The 19,370-nt window shown below is 35.4% G+C and overlaps 3 protein-coding genes across 3 annotated transcripts in view; all 3 read left to right on the top strand.

Moving 5' to 3' along the window:
- The first annotated feature begins 2,586 nt into the window (after positions 1 to 2,586).
- Positions 2,587 to 3,197, top strand: LOC107589504 (protein S100-A1-like). The gene is made up of 3 exons (XM_016277958.1): positions 2,587 to 2,662; positions 2,742 to 2,901; positions 3,033 to 3,197. Exons 2-3 carry the CDS (start codon positions 2,761 to 2,763, stop codon positions 3,195 to 3,197), a joined length of 306 nt encoding a protein of 101 aa, XP_016133444.1. The 5' UTR covers positions 2,587 to 2,662; positions 2,742 to 2,760.
- Positions 3,198 to 4,222: 1,025 nt separating this feature from the next.
- LOC107589481 (protein S100-A1-like) lies at positions 4,223 to 4,840 on the top strand. The gene is made up of 3 exons (XM_016277930.1): positions 4,223 to 4,288; positions 4,368 to 4,527; positions 4,655 to 4,840. The coding sequence occupies exons 2-3, from the start codon at positions 4,387 to 4,389 to the stop codon at positions 4,838 to 4,840; spliced, it is 327 nt and encodes a 108-aa protein (XP_016133416.1). The 5' UTR covers positions 4,223 to 4,288; positions 4,368 to 4,386.
- Positions 4,841 to 9,972: 5,132 nt separating this feature from the next.
- snx27a (sorting nexin 27a) overlaps positions 9,973 to 19,370 on the top strand; it is a gene marked incomplete at its 5' end in the record, with an annotated part of 15,426 nt that continues 6,028 nt past the window's right edge. The window contains 11 exons of the mRNA XM_016277929.1: positions 9,973 to 10,224; positions 10,309 to 10,501; positions 11,104 to 11,168; positions 11,245 to 11,349; positions 11,448 to 11,526; positions 13,897 to 14,060; positions 14,441 to 14,530; positions 15,861 to 16,010; positions 16,160 to 16,288; positions 16,407 to 16,466; positions 16,548 to 16,596. Of these exons, the coding sequence (XP_016133415.1) occupies positions 9,973 to 10,224; positions 10,309 to 10,501; positions 11,104 to 11,168; positions 11,245 to 11,349; positions 11,448 to 11,526; positions 13,897 to 14,060; positions 14,441 to 14,530; positions 15,861 to 16,010; positions 16,160 to 16,288; positions 16,407 to 16,466; positions 16,548 to 16,596 (1,336 nt within the window). The remainder of the gene's footprint in view (positions 10,225 to 10,308; positions 10,502 to 11,103; positions 11,169 to 11,244; positions 11,350 to 11,447; positions 11,527 to 13,896; positions 14,061 to 14,440; positions 14,531 to 15,860; positions 16,011 to 16,159; positions 16,289 to 16,406; positions 16,467 to 16,547; positions 16,597 to 19,370) is intronic.

The following is a 19,370-nucleotide window of genomic DNA, read 5'->3' as shown; positions in this document are numbered from 1 at the left end:
TTAGTCATTTTCAATACTATTTAGGGCAGATAGGGTGGATAGTATCAAAGTCCCTAGTATTCTACAGTCTTTGATAGTATGCACATTGGGACGCAGGGTAGGTTTAGAAATATTTTAAATTCCGATGGTTCACCGCCAGATGGCTTTGATCTGGTGAACCCATGAACGAGTGCTCAATGTTACGGTCAGTTTTATAATGTGGGTTCATTTTTGTGCTTGAGTGAATTTTAATATGTCTATGCGAGTATAGTAGGAAGGAGAATGCTTCTAATTGGCCTGTCCCTGCCTAATAACATACAAAACAAAACAAAAAAGAACAAGAATTTTACAGAGCCTTCATAATGGTATCTAATTATTACATTTAGATTACACTTTCATGAAACTATTTGCAATTGGTTTGTAAAAGGTGTAAAATGTTTGGGCTGAGTTTTCGTTGCACTTACACACAATTGTCAATTTATATATTTTTATTCCTTATTTACTTGTTCTATTTTTATTTTTATTATCTGTGTTTTTTGTTCTGTCACTGTCATTCTGTTACACTGTGGAAGCTTCTGTCACGAAAACAAATTCCTCGTATGTGTAAACATACCTGGCAATAAAGCTCATTCTGATACTGATTCTGATTCTGATTCTTACAGTTTATTCCTTATTTACTTGTTCTATTTTTATTTTTATTATCTGTGTTTTTTGTTCTGTCACTGTCATTCTGTTACACTGTGGAAGCTTCTGTCACGAAAACAAATTCCTCGTATGTGTAAACATACCTGGCAATAAAACTCATTCTGATTCTGATTCTGATTCTTACAGCGTTTTGATCAGCAGATGCCGCCAGCATGCAGTAGGCTAGCCCCTCACTGCAGAACACAAGATCCAGGGGGCGTGGTTGGATCCAGATCTAGGGGGTGGAGATTGGTAGGTTTAGGGGTGGAGATGGGTGGGTTTAGGGATCAGGGGGTGGAGACGGGTAGGTTTAGGTATATATATATGGATCCAACCACGCCCCCTGGATCTTGTGTTCTGCACATAGACTGTATAAAAACAGGTTCTGCGATGAGGACCATCTCCCAGCATTGGTGTTTCGAGCGCTTCCAAATAGTGAATCATTTTGCGAAGCAATCGGTTCAATTGATTAAGAGTTTCGAAAAGCTTCGTTTCTCTTATCTCTATCGGAAGGTGACCACTGACCAGAGATTAAGAAACACACACACACACACACACACACACAAAAATCAATCAATCAAATCAAATAAAAACATTTAGTTTCTCTTAACTGTATAATATTTTAAATGATTCATCAGTATTCTGTATGAAACTGTGATACAGAACAGCATTTATTTGAAATAGAAATCTGTTGTCTTTGGTTTTGCTGTTACTTTAATGCGTCCATGCTAATTAAAAGTTTTTTTATTTTTATTTTATTAGGCTATTTGTTTTAATTATCCCGAAGTTTTGGATAGTGGTGTATCACAGATTCCACCTAAAAAATAATAATGATAATGATAATAAAATAATAATAATAAAGCAATAACTGTTTTAAACATAATAATAAGAACTGTTTCGTGAGCACCAAATCAGCATATTAGAAAGATTTCTTAAGAATCATGTGACACTGAGTTCTGCACATAGACTGTATAAAAACAGGTTCTGCGATGAGGACCATCTCCCAGCATTGGTGTTTCGAGCGCTTCCAAATAGTGAATCATTTTGCGAAGCAATCGGTTCAATTGATTAAGAGTTTCGAAAAGCTTCGTTTCTCTTATCTCTATCGGAAGGTGACCACTGACCAGAGATTAAGAAACACACACACACACACAAAAATCAATCAATCAAATCAAATAAAAACATTTAGTTTCTCTTAACTGTATGATATTTTAAATGATTCATCAGTATTCTGTATGAAACTGTGATACAGAACAGCATTTATTTGAAATAGAAATCTGTTGTCTTTGGTTTTGCTGTTACTTTAATGCGTCCATGCTAATTAAAAGTTTTTTTATTTTTATTTTATTAGGCTATTTGTTTTAATTATCCCGAAGTTTTGGATAGTGGTGTATCACAGATTCCACCTAAAAAATAATAATGATAATGATAATAAAATAATAATAATAAAGCAATAACTGTTTTAAACATAATAATAAGAACTGTTTCGTGAGCACCAAATCAGCATATTAGAAAGATTTCTTAAGAATCATGTGACACTGAAGACTGGAGTAATGGAGCTGAAAATTCAGTTTTGCCACCACAGGATACCATATAGCCTATTTAAAAAGAAAACTATTATTTTAAATTGTATTAGCATTTTATTACTTTTTTTTTTTACTGTATTTTTGATCAAATAAATGCAGCCTTACTGAATATAAGAGACTTCTTTCAAAAACATAAAAAAATCTAACTTTTGACTGCTAGTAAAGTATGTATATTGTACAATTTCTGGTGTTTCATCTATTAAGTACTGACATTACTGTGCTCTGTTGAGTCATGCAATCTATATAGAACACACAAAGTCCGCTTAACTCATACACTTAGGTATGCTGTGCTGTAATCAATGTATTGCTCAACTTCCGCTGATAAGACCTTCTCCTGCCCACAGGCTCGGCCATATAAATTCTTGAGAGAGATAACTAGCATTTCTCAAATTCTTCACTCAGACACTCAAACGGTAAGCTCTTCATTCTGATGTTTAGCCTTTTGAATGCACTGTCAAGAGATCAGTTGTGTTAATATTAGATTCATACTAGCTTTCTACAGTGAGCAGCCATGCCATCCGAGCTAGAGACTGCCATGGAGTCCCTCATCATGGTATTCCACCGCTACGCTGGAAAAGAGGGCAAGAACGGCACCCGGACCCGCCGTGAACTCCGAACCCTAATGGAGAACGAGCTCTCTGGGTTTCTCAAGGTGAAAAACTTCTGTCATTCTCTCATAAATACTATAATTCTGGCCTCGTCTCTTTCATTTTCCAAAGGAAATCCAGACCAGATATAAGTTTTTCTCTCGTTTATCAAACATTTTATTCTCTTTTCCCACAGTCTCAGAAGGATCCGACCATCATAGACAGAATTATGAAGGACTTGGATGCCAATGGAGATGGGGAGGTGAACTTTGAGGAGTTTGTGTCTTTGGTTGTGGGTTTATCCATCGCTTGTGAGGCATGCTATAGAATGCAGTTAAAGAAGACACAGAGCTGGAAATGAAGAGGTGGATCCAACCACGCCCCCTGGATCTTGTGTTCTGCACATAGACTGTATAAAAACAGGTTCTGCGATGAGGACCATCTCCCAGCATTGGTGTTTCGAGCGCTTCCAAATAGTGAATCATTTTGCGAAGCAATCGGTTCAATTGATTAAGAGTTTCGAAAAGCTTCGTTTCTCTTATCTCTATCGGAAGGTGACCACTGACCAGAGATTAAGAAACACACACACACACACACACACACACAAAAATCAATCAATCAAATCAAATAAAAACATTTAGTTTCTCTTAACTGTATAATATTTTAAATGATTCATCAGTATTCTGTATGAAACTGTGATACAGAACAGCATTTATTTGAAATAGAAATCTGTTGTCTTTGGTTTTGCTGTTACTTTAATGCGTCCATGCTAATTAAAAGTTTTTTTATTTTTATTTTATTAGGCTATTTGTTTTAATTATCCCGAAGTTTTGGATAGTGGTGTATCACAGATTCCACCTAAAAAATAATAATGATAATGATAATAAAATAATAATAATAAAGCAATAACTGTTTTAAACATAATAATAAGAACTGTTTCGTGAGCACCAAATCAGCATATTAGAAAGATTTCTTAAGAATCATGTGACACTGAAGACTGGAGTAATGGAGCTGAAAATTCAGTTTTGCCACCACAGGATACCATATAGCCTATTTAAAAAGAAAACTATTATTTTAAATTGTATTAGCATTTTATTACTTTTTTTTTTTTACTGTATTTTTGATCAAATAAATGCAGCCTTACTGAATATAAGAGACTTCTTTCAAAAACATAAAAAAATCAAACTTTTGACTGCTAGTAAAGTATGTATATTGTACAATTTCTGGTGTTTCATCTATTAAGTACTGACATTACTGTGCTCTGTTGAGTCATGCAATCTATATAGAACACACAAAGTCCGCTTAACTCATACACTTAGGTATGCTGTGCTGTAATCAATGTATTGCTCAACTTCCGCTGATAAGACCTTCTCCTGCCCACAGGCTCGGCCATATAAATTCTTGAGAGAGATAACTAGCATTTCTCAAATTCTTCACTCAGACACTCAAACGGTAAGCTCTTCATTCTGATGTTTAGCCTTTTGAATGCACTGTCAAGAGATCAGTTGTGTTAATATTAGATTCATACTAGCTTTCTACAGTGAGCAGCCATGCCATCCGAGCTAGAGACTGCCATGGAGTCCCTCATCATGGTATTCCACCGCTACGCTGGAAAAGAGGGCAAGAACGGCACCCTGACCCGCCGTGAACTCCGAACCCTAATGGAGAACGAGCTCTCTGGGTTTCTCAAGGTGAGGAACTTATGTCATTCTCTCACAAATACTATAATTCTGGTCTCCTCTCTTTCGTTTTCCAAGAAAATTAAATCCAGACCAAATCTTTTGTTTATCAAACTTATTTTACTCTCTTTTCCCACAGTCTCAGAAGGATCCGACCATCATAGACAGAATTATGAAGGACTTGGATGCCAATGGAGATGGGGAGGTGAACTTTGAGGAGTTTGTGTCTTTGGTTGTGGGTTTATCCATCGCTTGTGAGGCATGCTATAGAATGCAGTTAAAGAAGACACAGAGCTGGAAATCAGTAGGATTGTTTTGTTTTTGAAAGAAGTCTCATGCTTGCAGGATTCTAATAGAAAGTTCAGAAAAACTGAACATTTTGGACAAAGATTGTTTTGTAACATTATAAATGTTTTTACTGTCACTCTTGATCAAGTTGTTTCCTTGCTAAAATAAAACTTGCTTATCAAAAAAAACCCTACTAACCCTAAACTTTTGTATATATACAGAATATATATATATGCATACAACTTTGATGCCATAAGCTATATTAACCTATATCACATATATGTCAGTATTATATTGGCTGCCATGCTTGTTTTTGGCATGTCATGTCAACCACAAATAATAGCCTATTTGCTTAAACTTCACCAAAGAATATATGAAAATACATATGTCTGTAAATTTTGACATTAGGCAGAATAACTGATCTTATTAATAGCCCAGTGCTAATAACATTAATTTTAAAATATTGGCTGATTAACTGGTCTTTTACTATATAATAATATTTGTGTAGTGGTGTAATTTGCAGTATTTACATGCATTGAGCATTGTGTGAACCCTGAGAACAGTTTTAAGAAAGTATCTTCCTTCAGTGAATATTTTGCAGACACTGTACATTGCATATTAATTCATAAGCTGCATTATGCATGTATAGAGCCACGCTGCTGGCCATAATTAGTCATTGGAGGTGTCACAGGTAACGTGATCAGCATTATAAAAATGAGACGTATTGGGGCACTGTTTTATCTTATGGGAAATTCAGAAGTTGAATGAGGCTTCACAAGGGCCACAGAATGTGCTGTAATCTTCATAATGTCAGTCCCAGTCAATAAACTTAAGTGTTAGTGGTGAGCGTTTGCCAGCTTTCAAGCAAACCACTTTCCCCAGATGGTCTTTATCACCTGAACTCGATGTGCAGTGCGGTCATCTAATTTGTGTGTATTACATAAACTCAAGGCATGTGTATGTAAACAATGAAATCGTTTGTGTGCTGCACACTAGTGTCAGGAGACTACAAGTGTATTTCTATTATTATTCTGTTTTCTATATAAAAATGATGCTGAACTATTCCATAGTTCTTTTTCTCACTCATTGTTCTCTTTAAAACATAACTTTTATTCACATTGAGCATGATCTGATTCGATGTTGCTAATTTTATCCCATGTTGACATATTACATTCATTGAAAATGTCATGAAAACATTTACCCCTCCTTGAAAGGAAGGAAATGCAAAGGGTTCTTAGGGACATGAAGGTTGTTACTTACTGAGCCTCGGTCAAGTTTACTTTAAAGGGATAGTTCACCCAAAAATGAAAATTATTTCAGTAATTACTCACCCTCATGTCATTCCAAACCTGTAAGACCTTCGTTCATCTTCGGAACACAAATTAAGATATTTTTGATTAATTCTGAGAGCTCTCTGACCTCCCATAGACAGAAAGGATCCTTACACGATCAAGGCTCAGAAATATAGCAAGGACATCGTTAAAATAATCCATGTGGCATTAGTGGTTCAACCGTAATTTTACAAAGCTACGAGAATACTTTTTGTGTGCAAAGTTTACTTTAAAGGGATAGTTCACCCAAAAATGAAAATTATTTCAGTAATTACTCACCCTCATGTCATTCCAAACCTGTAAGACCTTCGTTCATCTTCGGAACACAAATTAAGATATTTTTGATTAATTCTGAGAGCTCTCTGACCTCCCATAGACAGAAAGGATCCTTACACGATCAAGGCTCAGAAATATAGCAAGGACATCGTTAAAATAATCCATGTGACATTAGTGGTTCAACCGTAATTTTACAAAGCTACGAGAATACTTTTTGTGTGCAAAGAAAACAAAAATAATGACTTTATTCAACAATTCGTCTCCTCCACATCACCCTATAGCGCCCTTTTGGAGAGTATCACATATGTAAACAACGTATGTACGCTTTGATCTGAATGTAAACAACGTACAGTGGGGAAAATATTTATTTGATCCCCTGCTGATTTTGTAAGTTTGCCCACTTACAAAGAAATTAAGGGTCTGTAATTTTTATGGTAGGTCTATTTTAACGGATAGAGACAGAATACCAACCAAAGAATCCAGAAAAAAAGCACATTATATAAAGATTAGAGATTGATTTGCATTTCAGTGAGTGAAATAAGTATTTGATCCCTTACCAACCAGCAAGAATTCTGGGTCCCACAGATTGGTTATTTGCCCACGTGGAACACAGATTAGTCCTGCCACTTTAAGAAGTTACTCCTAATGTCAGCTCGTTAAGTCAAGTTACCTTTATTTATATAGCGCTTTTAACAATACAGATTGTGTCAAAGCAACTGTACAGCATTAATTAGGAAAATAGTGTGTCATTAATGCATAGTGACAATACAATAGTAAACACTCAATTTTCAGTTAAAGGCAGTTCATCATTGAATTCAGTGATGTCATCATCCAGCTAAGTTCAGTTTAAATAGTATCTGTGCAATCAAGTCGACGATATCACTGGAAATTAAGTGTCCCCAACTAAGCAAGCCAGAGGCGACAGCGGCAAGGAACCAAAACTTCATTAGTGACAGAATGGAGAAAAAACCTTGGGAGAAACCAGGCTCAGTCGGTGGGCCAGTTCTCCTCTGACCAGACGAAACCGACAGTTCAATTCCAGGCTGCAGCAAAGTCACATTGAGCAGAGGACTCGACTGGTTCCTGTGGTCTTGTCCCGGTGGCCGTCTAGGAGACAAGGTCTTCACTGGGGATCTGCCTTTGTGGCTCATCTAGTTGTCCTGATCTCCGCTGACATTCAGGGCTGTAGAGGTCCTCTCTAGGTGCTGATCCACCATCTGGACTGGATACGGACTGGATCCAGGTGACTGCAGTGACCATCTGATCTGGATACAGACTGGATCTGGTGGCTTCGGTGACCTCGGAATAAGAGAGAAACAGACTAATATTACCGTAGATGCCATTCTTCTAACGATGTAGCAAGTACATCGGGTGTTATGGGAAGCGTTCCCAGTTCCGTTTGATCTAATTAATGCAGCCTAACAATCCTTTTAACGGATTTGAATATTAGAAATGTGTTGTGTGTTTTTAAAACCTTAAGCTTTTAACATCTAAAAGCCTCCTTCGTCGAATCTGCCGGCCGCGCCGTTCTCAAGGCCGCCGCCTTTGCTCACTCTAGGCTGCTGCCGCTCACTCTAGGCCGCCGTGTGTGACGCTGTTTCGTTGTGAAAGCAAAACTACTTTGTTTGGCCTTCCAAAAATGGACACAACTAGAAATCAGTGGTTAAAGTTTTTTTTGGACAGTGTAGAGTAGGGCTTGTTGTTTGTCATTTCTCCGATCACAAATGCAGACATAGTTTTATGTTTACGCGGCGTGATGCAACGTGTAAAAAGACAGTATAAGTCATTATAATCCATAATTATGTCCCCACTGGATGCAACGAATGCCTCGTTTATAATGGGTTTTCATGTTTTTGAATCATCGCTCCGGCCTGACAGGGCATCATCACAATATGGTAGCAGTAACATTTCCGTCACACGCTTGAGGTATTCGGCCAATCATAACGCGCTGGATAGCTCGCCAATCACAGCACACCTTGCTTTTCAGACCGATGAGCTTTGTAAAAATCGACGAAAGGCTGGACATAGAGGAGAAACAATAATGTACAGTATGTGGAAAATAATGGGGGGGTTTTTTAACCTTAAACCGCATAAACACATTTCATTACACCAAATACAAAAAATAATGTTCTTTTTAGCAACATCATATGACCCCTTTAAAGAATCTAACTAGCGATTCGGGATAATAATTGTGAACTGGAGTTTCCAAGATTTTTTTTTTTTGGTAATGTTTTAACATGATCTTTTTTTCTGTCTGGAAATGTTCCTAATACGTGAACGGTTTCATCAGCCCAAGGCTGGTTTCCTGAGGAACTCCTTTGAGGAAGAAGGAGTGGGTTCACAAACCCAAGTTTATTTATGAGCGTTGAGCTTTTTTTCCATTTAGTTTTTGGGTTAGTGTTTCTCCAGTCCTCAGTTCAATAATATAAGCATGAATAAGTTTAAGAAGGAAAAGAAAAATAATGTGGTATGTTTATAATAGCCTATATCAAGTTTTCACTTTAACAGTTAGCAGTACTTCCAGTCTGAAATGAGGAAGTATACAGTAGGGAATTATTGCAGTCACTAGCTGGTCATGTGAATGTCATGTTACACAACAGTTTGTTCCTGTTCCAAACTCATTATTCAGCATGTTCAATTTTCAAGCACGTGATTTTATATGGAATCGAATTAAAGTATGACACCTTGGCATAAGAGAACCTAGGTGTTTATGTTTTTATTTGTTCCTATTATGCAGTAATATGTTAATAATGTTTTTCCCTGTTGGGGATGTAAATCAGTAATTTCTGAAGAGTTTTAGATTTTTAATTTCCCTCTCCCATTTAATATAATCAAATCACTAATAGATGTGTTTATGTGGTAGTGTACTGTCAGCTCTGTCTGCTCCCATTGTGTCCCGTCATGAAATATAAGGTCTCCCTCCATCTGTCACCTGGTTTATGAATTAGTGATGGTGGTAATAAGTGATGGGCAGGTGGCATGTGCTTTTTCTGTCATTGTTGGTGGGCTCATGTGCATATGCAATATTAATTCAGAACTAAATGGAGATCCCAATGGCCCTTTACCTTTATTAACTGAAAAACTCTGTAAACCAGCTGCAAAAAAAAAACTAGAGACTTTTTTATAAAGACATCAGCAGTTCCTTGATGCAGATGTCCAATTAAAACTGTATATTTTAAAGGGCTTATGTGCATGCAAATAATGCAGTTAAACATAAAATAAAAACATTTTTGTCCAGTGTCATCAAACAAATATTGAGTGCATTGATAATAAGAAATGTTTCCTCAGCAGCAAATCAGCATATTAGAATGATTTCTGAAGGATCATGTGTCACTGAAGACTGGAGTAAAGGCTGAAGATTCAACTTTGCCATCACAAAAAAATTGCATTTTAAAAATATTAAAATAGATATTTATTTTAAGTTGTAATAATATTTCACAATTTTATTGTTTTGACGGTAACACAGATGCAGCCCTGGAGAGCGTAGAGAGACTTTTTTCAAAAGCATAAAAAAATCGAACTGACCGCATCTTAATTTTTCACCCCTTTAACATGACACACTTTTTTGCGTCTCTCCTGCAGTAACAGGGTGAGCGTGGAGGGAGCGACTCACAAGCAGGTGGTGGATCTGATCAGGGCTGGAGAGAGGGAGCTGGTGTTGACCGTACTCTCTGTGCCGGCACAGGAAGCGGACGGAGTTGAAGGTGGCGAGGAAAGCGTAGTGCAGCCCAATTACGACTACAGCGACAAGCAGGCTGTCCCCATTTCAATCCCCACATACAAACATGTGGAACAGCTCTCAGAGAAGTTTGTGGTGAGTCGTGTAGAAAGAACGAAAGCTTTTTGCTTTTTTTGTTTAGTGCTGGTAATCTTTGTGGTCTTGCTCCTCCTGTCTTAGGTGTATAACGTGTACATGTCGGGCAGACAGCTGTGCTCGAAGCGTTACAGGGAGTTCGCAATACTTCATCAGAACCTGAAGAGAGAGTTTTCCAACTACAATTTCTCAAAGCTGCCAGGGAAATGGCCCTTTTCTCTGTCTGAACAGCAGCTGGACGCTCGCAGGAGGGGGTTGGAGGAATACCTGGAGAGAGGTGAGACAGAGGACAGAGAGTGGAGGAAGTAAAATGTGTCCTTTAATTCTTATGCATTATTTTTTTATTACAATAGGGTTGGGGAAAAATGCAGGTCTTGTTTGCAATGTGTCCTTGTCCCATTCACCCTCTTATTGCCACCAATAATTTAATTTCACTCCCACCAACTTTCTTCTCTTAATCAACATGTTTGTTTAATAAAATGCCATTCAATTTAGTGCACAAAAATAAAAAAAATATTGTCCTAATTTTTCACCCAATAAATATTATATTGAAAACAAATTAATTCGAAACTGGATATGGGTTTTAATAAAACAAAATAAATTAAAAAAAATTACAAGTTATTTTTTATAAATAAAGTTTATAAGTTAATTTTACAATAAATTTGTATTTTTATTTTGATTACACAATTTATTTCTATTACAAGTGATTTATATTGCTTTGAGGATGTTTTTGTTTTGTCATCTTTCCACAAAGCCACAATGGAAGTGGTTTTGCACGCTTGTTTACAGAGACTTTGTGATAGATGCACGAGCTATGAAATGCACTTCTCTATATAAATATATATCCTGTCTTTCTCTCTGTCTGTCGACATGTTTCAGTGTGTTCAGTGCGGGTCTTAGGTGAGAGTGACATTATGCAAGAATTCCTATCTGAATCGAACGAGGTAAGTACAGTATGTGTGTGCAAACACAAATAGTTTTGCCCAACAACACCGTTTCATCGAGTGTCTTGTGTTAAAGAACCACAACGGCATAAGTGATGTCGAGCTACGAATAGCACTGCCTGATAAAACCACAGCCTCAGTAAGAGTCAGAAAGAATAGCACCACTGACCAGGTCTACCAGGTAAAATATCATACACCTCTGTCTGACTATTCAAATATCAAATGACCTCAACAGAAGCTCATCCTAGTCATAAATCATCATTTTTCCCTCTTTTTCAGGCGCTTGTCATAAAGGTTGGGATGGACAGCATCATGGCCAGTTACTTTGCACTCTTTGAAGTTATTAACCACTCGTTTGGTGAGGAATTGCTCCATTTTCCTTCAAGCGTTTATGTTTTGAATCAGTTTCTGACTCTTAGGTTAAACCTTTAGGTTTTCACTGTGGAAATCGTTTGACCTTGTTATGAAGTCAAAAGTAATTGTATTTATGATTCTTATTAAGAGCAATTAAACTGCCAATTTCTGATACCTTCTTAATCAAACAAACAAACCTTCTGTATTTTTGACCCAGCTGGCAAGCTCAGATAAGGTGCTACCTAGCACATAAAGGACACGGGGCCTTGTTAATGAAACATGAACAGAACAAATTTATGTGTAAATCATTTGCAAAACCCTTCTTACGTAGACTTGCAGAACACTCTCAGAGAAAAAGTTACAAAGCTATCACTGGGAAACCTTTAAAAAGGTACTAACGTATACAGCTACTACTAATATGTAATTTTAATGTATTTCTATCATGACAACTCTTGGAAGATTTTAGCATGGTGATGGATATGACAATGTTAATGTATTTGGTCTTGGCAGAATAGATCTGCTACGCTGCTGCTGCTGTTGGTTATTGCTGTGGTTGTAGATTTTTGCTGCTGCTGCAAAGCAAGTACAGCCACTTGCTACGGCCAATGCATATGGCGATACAGTGCTGTGAGTATTTAAGACATACTGCTGCTGCACAAATAATGACCCGTAGCAGATCTATACAGGTGGAGCTGGGGAAGGTGGGGAGTTTTACAGGAACTGAAAGCGTGCTGCGAAATGGTCTAGTAGATGCTCACCAGCCATTTAAATGTAAAGCAGCAAGCTTATTGGCTGCGTATGCAGCATGAACCAATAAGCTTATGCCAAGTAGTTTAACGCTGTGAATGTCATCAATTTGTGTTAACGACCCATCTGTCTGTGCCATCTAGCGTTTCATGACAGAACTTGGCATTAAATATGTACCTTTGAGCCACTAATATAGAGAGAGAGCTTTTGAACCGTAAGGTACTGCCCAGTGACAGCTTTGTAACTTTTTTCTGAAAGTAAGAATGTTTTTTTTGTCTGTAAATAATGCACGTAGTTATGCCACATGATGGCTAAATCGTTTTAAATATCAAATATAGACTTTTAAGCTTCAAAAATGGAGAAAATGTACCAGCAAATTATGATTAAAGTGGTCCATGTAATATTTGCACTATTCCTAGTTATACGATAGCTTTGTGTGTTCAGCTAGACTAGATCATTGAGTTAGTGCATCATTTAATGTATTAGCTTGTGAACTGGATTAGCTAATTCATTGAAAAGATCCAACTCAAAAGGCAAAGGTTTGTTTAAATAAAAATTCTTATTATATTTTAATATATAATTTATTCTTGTGATGTCAAAGATTAATTTTCAGAAATATTTATTATTATTACTAATGTTGAAAACAGTTGTGCGGTTTCATATTTTTGTTGAAACTGTAATACTATGTTTTCAGAATTCTTTGATAAATGAAAAAAAATTGAATTAAAGTATTAATTTATTACTTTACAAAAAAAACGTATTTACCCCAAATTTTCAAGGTTTCAAGATTTTCAGTGAATTACAAGATTTAATTTGGTTCATCATAGGGCTGGACAATAATTCAATATCAATATGTATCGCGATATAATTTTTTTCAATAACGGTGATATGATTTTTAAACACATTTCCGATATATCGATATACATTACCAGTTTCCCATACATTGATTTATTTGTGGCGTTTGACTTCGTTGAATAAACATGAGCACTGCGCGTCGCGGGTGTTTTATATGAATGTATCTCTGAAGGGAACCGACTGTCTTCAGAATAGTTTAGATGGCAATAGTAAAATTATTTCAAAATGTTACTGTTTTTGCTGTATTTTGGATCAAATAAATGCAGGCTTGGTGAGCAGAAGAAATATTTTAAAATCTTACTGTTCAAAAACTTCTGACTGGTATGTTAGCCTATAGTTTGAAGTAAAAAATATTAACATTAATAAGGAGAGTCTGAGATTTATTTGACAGTGATTTCAAATTTTTTGTTTTTATGAAGGCTAAATACCAATAAAAGGTGAACATGTATTTATTTGCGCCATTTTTTTCCTAAAATATTATATAGTTTTATAGGAGTAGGTTTCATAGAGGTGGCAAATTAATTTTTCATAAGTTTGTAGGTACAGACATCTGTTGTGGCCGTTCTTGGCCGTTTTTATGAGGCTTTTTTAATAGTGTTCATATCGATATCGGAATTATATCGTATCGACCGAAATTAAGAAATATATCGTGATATAAATTTTGGCCATATCGTCCAGCCCTAGTTCATCATACAAAGCTGCTGTCTAATAAATTAGACTTAGCATAAATCACTAAACTGTTCTGAAAATCTCTCTCTTTTTCTGTTATCAGTGCGCAAATTGGCTCCTAATGAGTTCCCGCACAAGCTCTATGTTCAGAACTACACATCTGCTGTGCCCGGGACGTGTCTCTCAATGCGGAAGTGGCTCTTCAGCACACAGGAAGATGAACTGCTGCGGGACAACCCTCTTGCCCTGCACTACTGCTTCCATCAGGTCAGTCCCAATGGCCTTAACCAGTGCTTTTTTGTCAGTTCCCTCTTTCATTGCAAATTTAATTAATATAGTGTCTCCAGACTTTTAAAACGGTCTTTATGACGGACTCTTGTAGACTAAAACAATGAGTACAAACACATTACAATAAATTCAGACCATAAACGGCACAAATGGTCTTTGTACAGCTAGCTTTTGGTTAATGTCTCATCTAAACCCACACCTGCTCATTTACATTTTATTCAGCATATTTGTATAGCTGAAGTCATATAAGATGCCTCTAAAACAAATTCATGGTTTTCACTGACAGCTAGTCAGCTTAACCTCATATAATCATATCAGTCAGAGCTGTTCATCTTTTACATTCAGTTTTTTTTTTTCAGGCACAGGATGATGTGAAGAAGGGATTCATTAAAGCAGAGGATAAAGCGTACCAGCTGCAAAAACTAGCAGAACAGAGAAAGATGACAACGGTCTCTCATACTATATCCATCATAAAATGCTGCACAGAAATGCTATTTATCTTTTTGTTGAAACCTATCAATAACACGTCCAGGCCCCACTTCACCTGAAAATCAAATAAAAATGATAATAAAAATAAAATCACAAATTAAAAGCAAAAATTTTGTGGGCAGTTTATTTTCATTTCCCTTAAAAATTCTAATTAAAGCAAAAAAAAAAAAATCTTTCTCATTAGGGTAATGTAAACATTTATATAATATGGCACAAAGTATTATTTATAAACTATTTCAGTTTTTATTGATATTTTGAATTGGGTTTTTTTTTTTTTTGTATAAGTTCTAATAATTCTATGTTTTAGTAGGTTTTTTACATTTATTAATTGTGATTTTTAGGACTTCCAAGGCAACATTTTAATGTCATTTATAGTTTTTCATCTAATGTTTTATTTCAATTAACAAGTTATAAAAATGTATAGATATTTTTCGTTTTAGTTAACAACACTAGGCACAATACAAACATGTTAATTGTTCTGAAAAAGTCTTCATAGTGTGTCATCTTTTTTTTTTTTCTTTGATTTTGGAGTGAATGTGACCTGCACACTTGACCTTTTTGTCACAAAGCACAATCAATTAATAACATGTAAAAAACGGTCTCTCATACTATATCCATCATAAAATGCTGCACAGAAATGCTATTTATCTTTTTGTTGAAACCTATCAATAACACGTCCAGGCCCCACTTCACCTGAAAATCAAATAAAAATGATAATAAAAATAAAATCACAAATTAAAAGCAAAAATTTTGTGGGCAGTTTATTTTCATTTCCCTTAAAAATTCTAATTAAAGCAAAAAAAAAAAAATCTTTCTCATTAGGGTAATGTAAACATTTATATAATATGGCACAAAGTATTATTTATAAACTATTTCAGTTTTTATTGATATTTTGAATTGGGTTTTTTTTTTTTTTGTATAAGTTCTAATAATTCTATGTTTTAGTAGGTTTTTTACATTTATTAATTGTGATTTTTAGGACTTCCAAGGCAACATTTTAATGTCATTTATAGTTTTTCATCTAATGTTTTATTTCAATTAACAAGTTATAAAAATGTATAAAATGTATAGATATTTTTCGTTTTAGTTAACAACACTAGGCACAATACAAACATGTTAATTGTTCTGAAAAAGTCTTCATAGTGTGTCTTCTTTTTTTTTTCTTTGATTTTGGAGTGAATGTGACCTGCACACTTGACCTTTTTGTCACAAAGCACAATCAATTAATAACATGTAAAAAGATGTTCGTTTTAACATAAAATAAACAATTGTGTGTACTTTTTTTTTCAGTATCTGAGTCTTTTGCGCTCATGTGAGGGATATAACGAGGTGACGTTCCCTCACTGTGCATGTGACTCACGGAAGAATGGTCATGTGATCACAGCCATCAGTATGAAGCATTTCAAACTGCACGCCTGCACAGAGGATGGCACTCTTGAGGTGGGCAAATGATGCTCAGAACGATCCGAAATAGTTTTTAGGCCTGTAATGCTTTATTTGCCTCTAAACATATGAAAGCATATCACCAAATTCTGTGAGAACATGTTTGGTTTGCTTGCCCATAGTAATACTTTATCTGTGACTCACAGAATCAGGTGATCATGTTCGAATGGTCAGAGATGCAGAGATGGGACACAGATGAAGAGGGAATGGCCTTCTGCTTTGAATATGTGCGCGGAGAAAAGAAACCTCGCTGGGTCAAAATATTCACTCCTTATGTAAGTCACCCAAGCATTAGAATTAGAGCTTCATTATTTACCTGTTGAATTATGTTTCGTAGAACATTTTGAACAGAAATAGTCCCTGAATTGTGTGTGCCTGTGTTCCCTTCTCCAGTTTAACTACATGCACGAGTGCTTTGAGAGGATTTTCTGTGAGCTCAAACGGAGGAAAGAGGTATTAACTTACATTTCTGTTAGAGTTTCTTTACCTTTCTTGTCATTTGTTATTAATGAGTTTCTTTTTGATATGTTAAAGGTTGAAGACGAGGCCTCGGACAAAGGCAATAAGAACTGTAGTAATAATGGTAAGAATTTTATTCTTATTTTATCTCACACACACACACACACATTAATGTGATTTTTCTGTGTACTCATGTGATGGCCATACTCGCACTGAAACCTGAAATACTGGTTCATTCTTACCACACTTACTTGAAGTATCAAGTACAGAGTCACATGTCATGCGTGTGATGCTCATTTGAACCGTCAGTGCATAAAATGAGCCCTGCACCTTCTCGAAAGAGCAAATAATGGAAATGTATTCCTTTATTATGTAAAACAAAATGCAGGAAACGGATTGATTCAGCACTGTAGGCTAGCACTGATCGCAAATGTGCTTTTTATTATTGAACACTGTTTTATTCATTGAGCGAATAATAAATTGGCATATTTTAATTGTGCTTGTGCTGCAATAGAATGAATATGTGAAATTAATTATACAATAAATGTTCATGTTTTTCCGTACTATATTTATAATAATATATATTGATATCGTTATTATAAATCTATTTAATAATATTTATGATAAAATATTACATAACAAAAAGTACATATTTTATAATTTGATAATATATCCATTTAATTTTATATTTATTTAAATATAAAGATAATTGTCATTAATTATTTAATTATATCTTTATGAATGTAAAGATTATATATATATATATATATATATATATATGTGTGTGTATATATTATATATATGGGTCAATATCACCATAGAGTGCCTTTCAGCCCTCACAATACTCAAAAATGTTGGTTTTAATTTCCCATTCGCTTCGTCATATCATAAATAGTAGACACTCAAGTACTATAGAAACATATTAGCTGAGCTCCCACACATTTTTTTTTAGATAATTATGGGCCATTATTCGAAGCATAAACCATAAGATATGTCCACCCTGTCATGGGCACATATATTACTGTTAAATACGTTTTCATTGCAAAATTAAAATGCAAATTATATTTTCTGAAAGGTATGATGTCCCTTTCTTAAACAGGGTTAATAAAAAAATCGAATAAATAATATAATTACATACTCAATCACATTGATATACCCCCCCCCACACCCCCCATTCATTTAAATTTTTAGCAATATTAACTACAAATAAATATGTCCACCCCGTCATGTTTTTGTCCAATTTATCGAGTCTAAGTGGCCGACATTTTAAGCTTCAATTAGCATATTAGCTTACGACAAACTGACTAGCTAAATAGTTAGTCTGGTTGTTGAAGAGAATTTGGTATATTAAATTTACATATTTTGAAAATACTGTTTTTCAAATCACTTCTGGCATATTTTATGCCGACAGGGTGGACATGTTAAGCTTTGGCAAAGCAAGTAAGCAAACTCAGACGAAGAAAATTTGTCAATTTAAAAGTCATCAACTTACTCACCTCAGCTGTTGAAATTCCCGCCCTGAAGAGACAAAAAATCTGTTGTCCTGAGGTCACTAAAGGGGATGGCCTTTTCTTAAAGGGGCGGATTCCCCAATACGACAGGGTGGACAACCATTCAAGGGACCTGGACAAACTCTTCTTTTGTATTAAATAAAAATACTGTTTTTATAACCAAATGATCAATACACTCAAATTGAGTAATCTCTTATTTAATAAAATATTCATAGGATACTTTTTTAAATTTATTTTATGATTTGACAATATTCTACTATCATTCAAATTTATCGAGTAGTGCATGGGACATAACAAAATAACACACATCCTCTTACACAAAACTAAAAAAAAATCTAGAAAATGTATCTAAAGAGCCAAGTAATGGTTTTGTTATGAATATAAAAACTTAGCCTAATATAACACACCCTTTCATAGTCATTTTTATGTTATCATGGCAAATTAATTATTTCTGTACAGGACACCAAAAGGCACCCTACAGTGATATTGACCCATATTAGATTAGAATGCTTTATTGTCATTTTACACAAAATACAACGAAATTGCAGAGCTTCTGCGTACGGTGCTTAGATACATAATAAACAGAAAAGATACTAAAAAGAAGTATACATAATACAGAGCGATGTACAAATAAAATATATTTAAACTAAGACTAAGAGAATAAAGAGAATGGATTAGAAAAAATTGCTTGTATATAAAAATAAAGTAATAGCTTGTTAAAATAATTATTGCATTGATATGAGGTACAGTGCATTTCACATTGCACTGAAGGAATGTGGATATAAAAACATTGCACTAAAAAAGGAAAGATATTGCACTGGAATATAATGCTGCACTGCACTGAAGGAATAAAGATATAGAAAACATTGCACTAAGAAAAAAATTGAGATTGCGCTGGAATAATACACATATTTCACTGGGTAAGATGGGGGGAGGGAATGTGCATGTGTGTGTTCAGTGTGATTATAGCTCTGGGGAAGAAGCTGTTCTTAAGTCTGTTTGTCCGTGATTTGATGCATCTGTAGCGCCTGCCGGAGGGCAGCAGTTTGAACAGGTGGGAACCAGGGTGAGAGTGCTCTTTTTCAATGTTCTGTGCTCTGCTGAGGCAGCGGGAGTTGTAAAAGTCCTTCAGAGAGGGAAGAGGACAGCCGATGATCCTCTGCGTGGTGTTGATGATTGCTGTATTCCCTTTCTCTCTGCCACAGTACAGCTGCCATACCATACTAGGGGTGGGCGAAATGAGCTAAAATTCATATCACGATATTTTACACTGTCCAGGCGATATCGATATTATATTGCGATATGAGAAAAAAAATTACAGGCAAAATATTTTAACCTTGTATAACTAGAAAAAGTGAGGGATTGGACATAGACCTGAAAATTATTT

The sequence above is a fragment of the Sinocyclocheilus grahami genome, unplaced genomic scaffold, assembly GCF_001515645.1.
Source record: "Sinocyclocheilus grahami isolate Dianchi unplaced genomic scaffold, SAMN03320097.WGS_v1.1 scaffold116.1, whole genome shotgun sequence".
Classification (NCBI taxonomy): domain Eukaryota; kingdom Metazoa; phylum Chordata; class Actinopteri; order Cypriniformes; family Cyprinidae; genus Sinocyclocheilus; species Sinocyclocheilus grahami.
Note: the sequence above shows the minus strand (reverse complement) of the source record. Positions and strands in the feature narration are given on the sequence as shown.

Bases quoted from the DNA above. Each gene is read 5' to 3' on its own strand.
- LOC107589481 (XM_016277930.1), top strand. From the start codon at position 4,387: ATGCCATCCGAGCTAGAGACTGCCATGGAGTCCCTCATCATGGTATTC. The intron at 4,528-4,654 runs GTGAGGAACTTA...CTTTTCCCACAG, and splicing joins AGCTCTCTGGGTTTCTCAAG to TCTCAGAAGGATCCGACCAT.
- LOC107589504 (XM_016277958.1), top strand. From the start codon at position 2,761: ATGCCATCCGAGCTAGAGACTGCCATGGAGTCCCTCATCATGGTATTC. The intron at 2,902-3,032 runs GTGAAAAACTTC...CTTTTCCCACAG, and splicing joins AGCTCTCTGGGTTTCTCAAG to TCTCAGAAGGATCCGACCAT.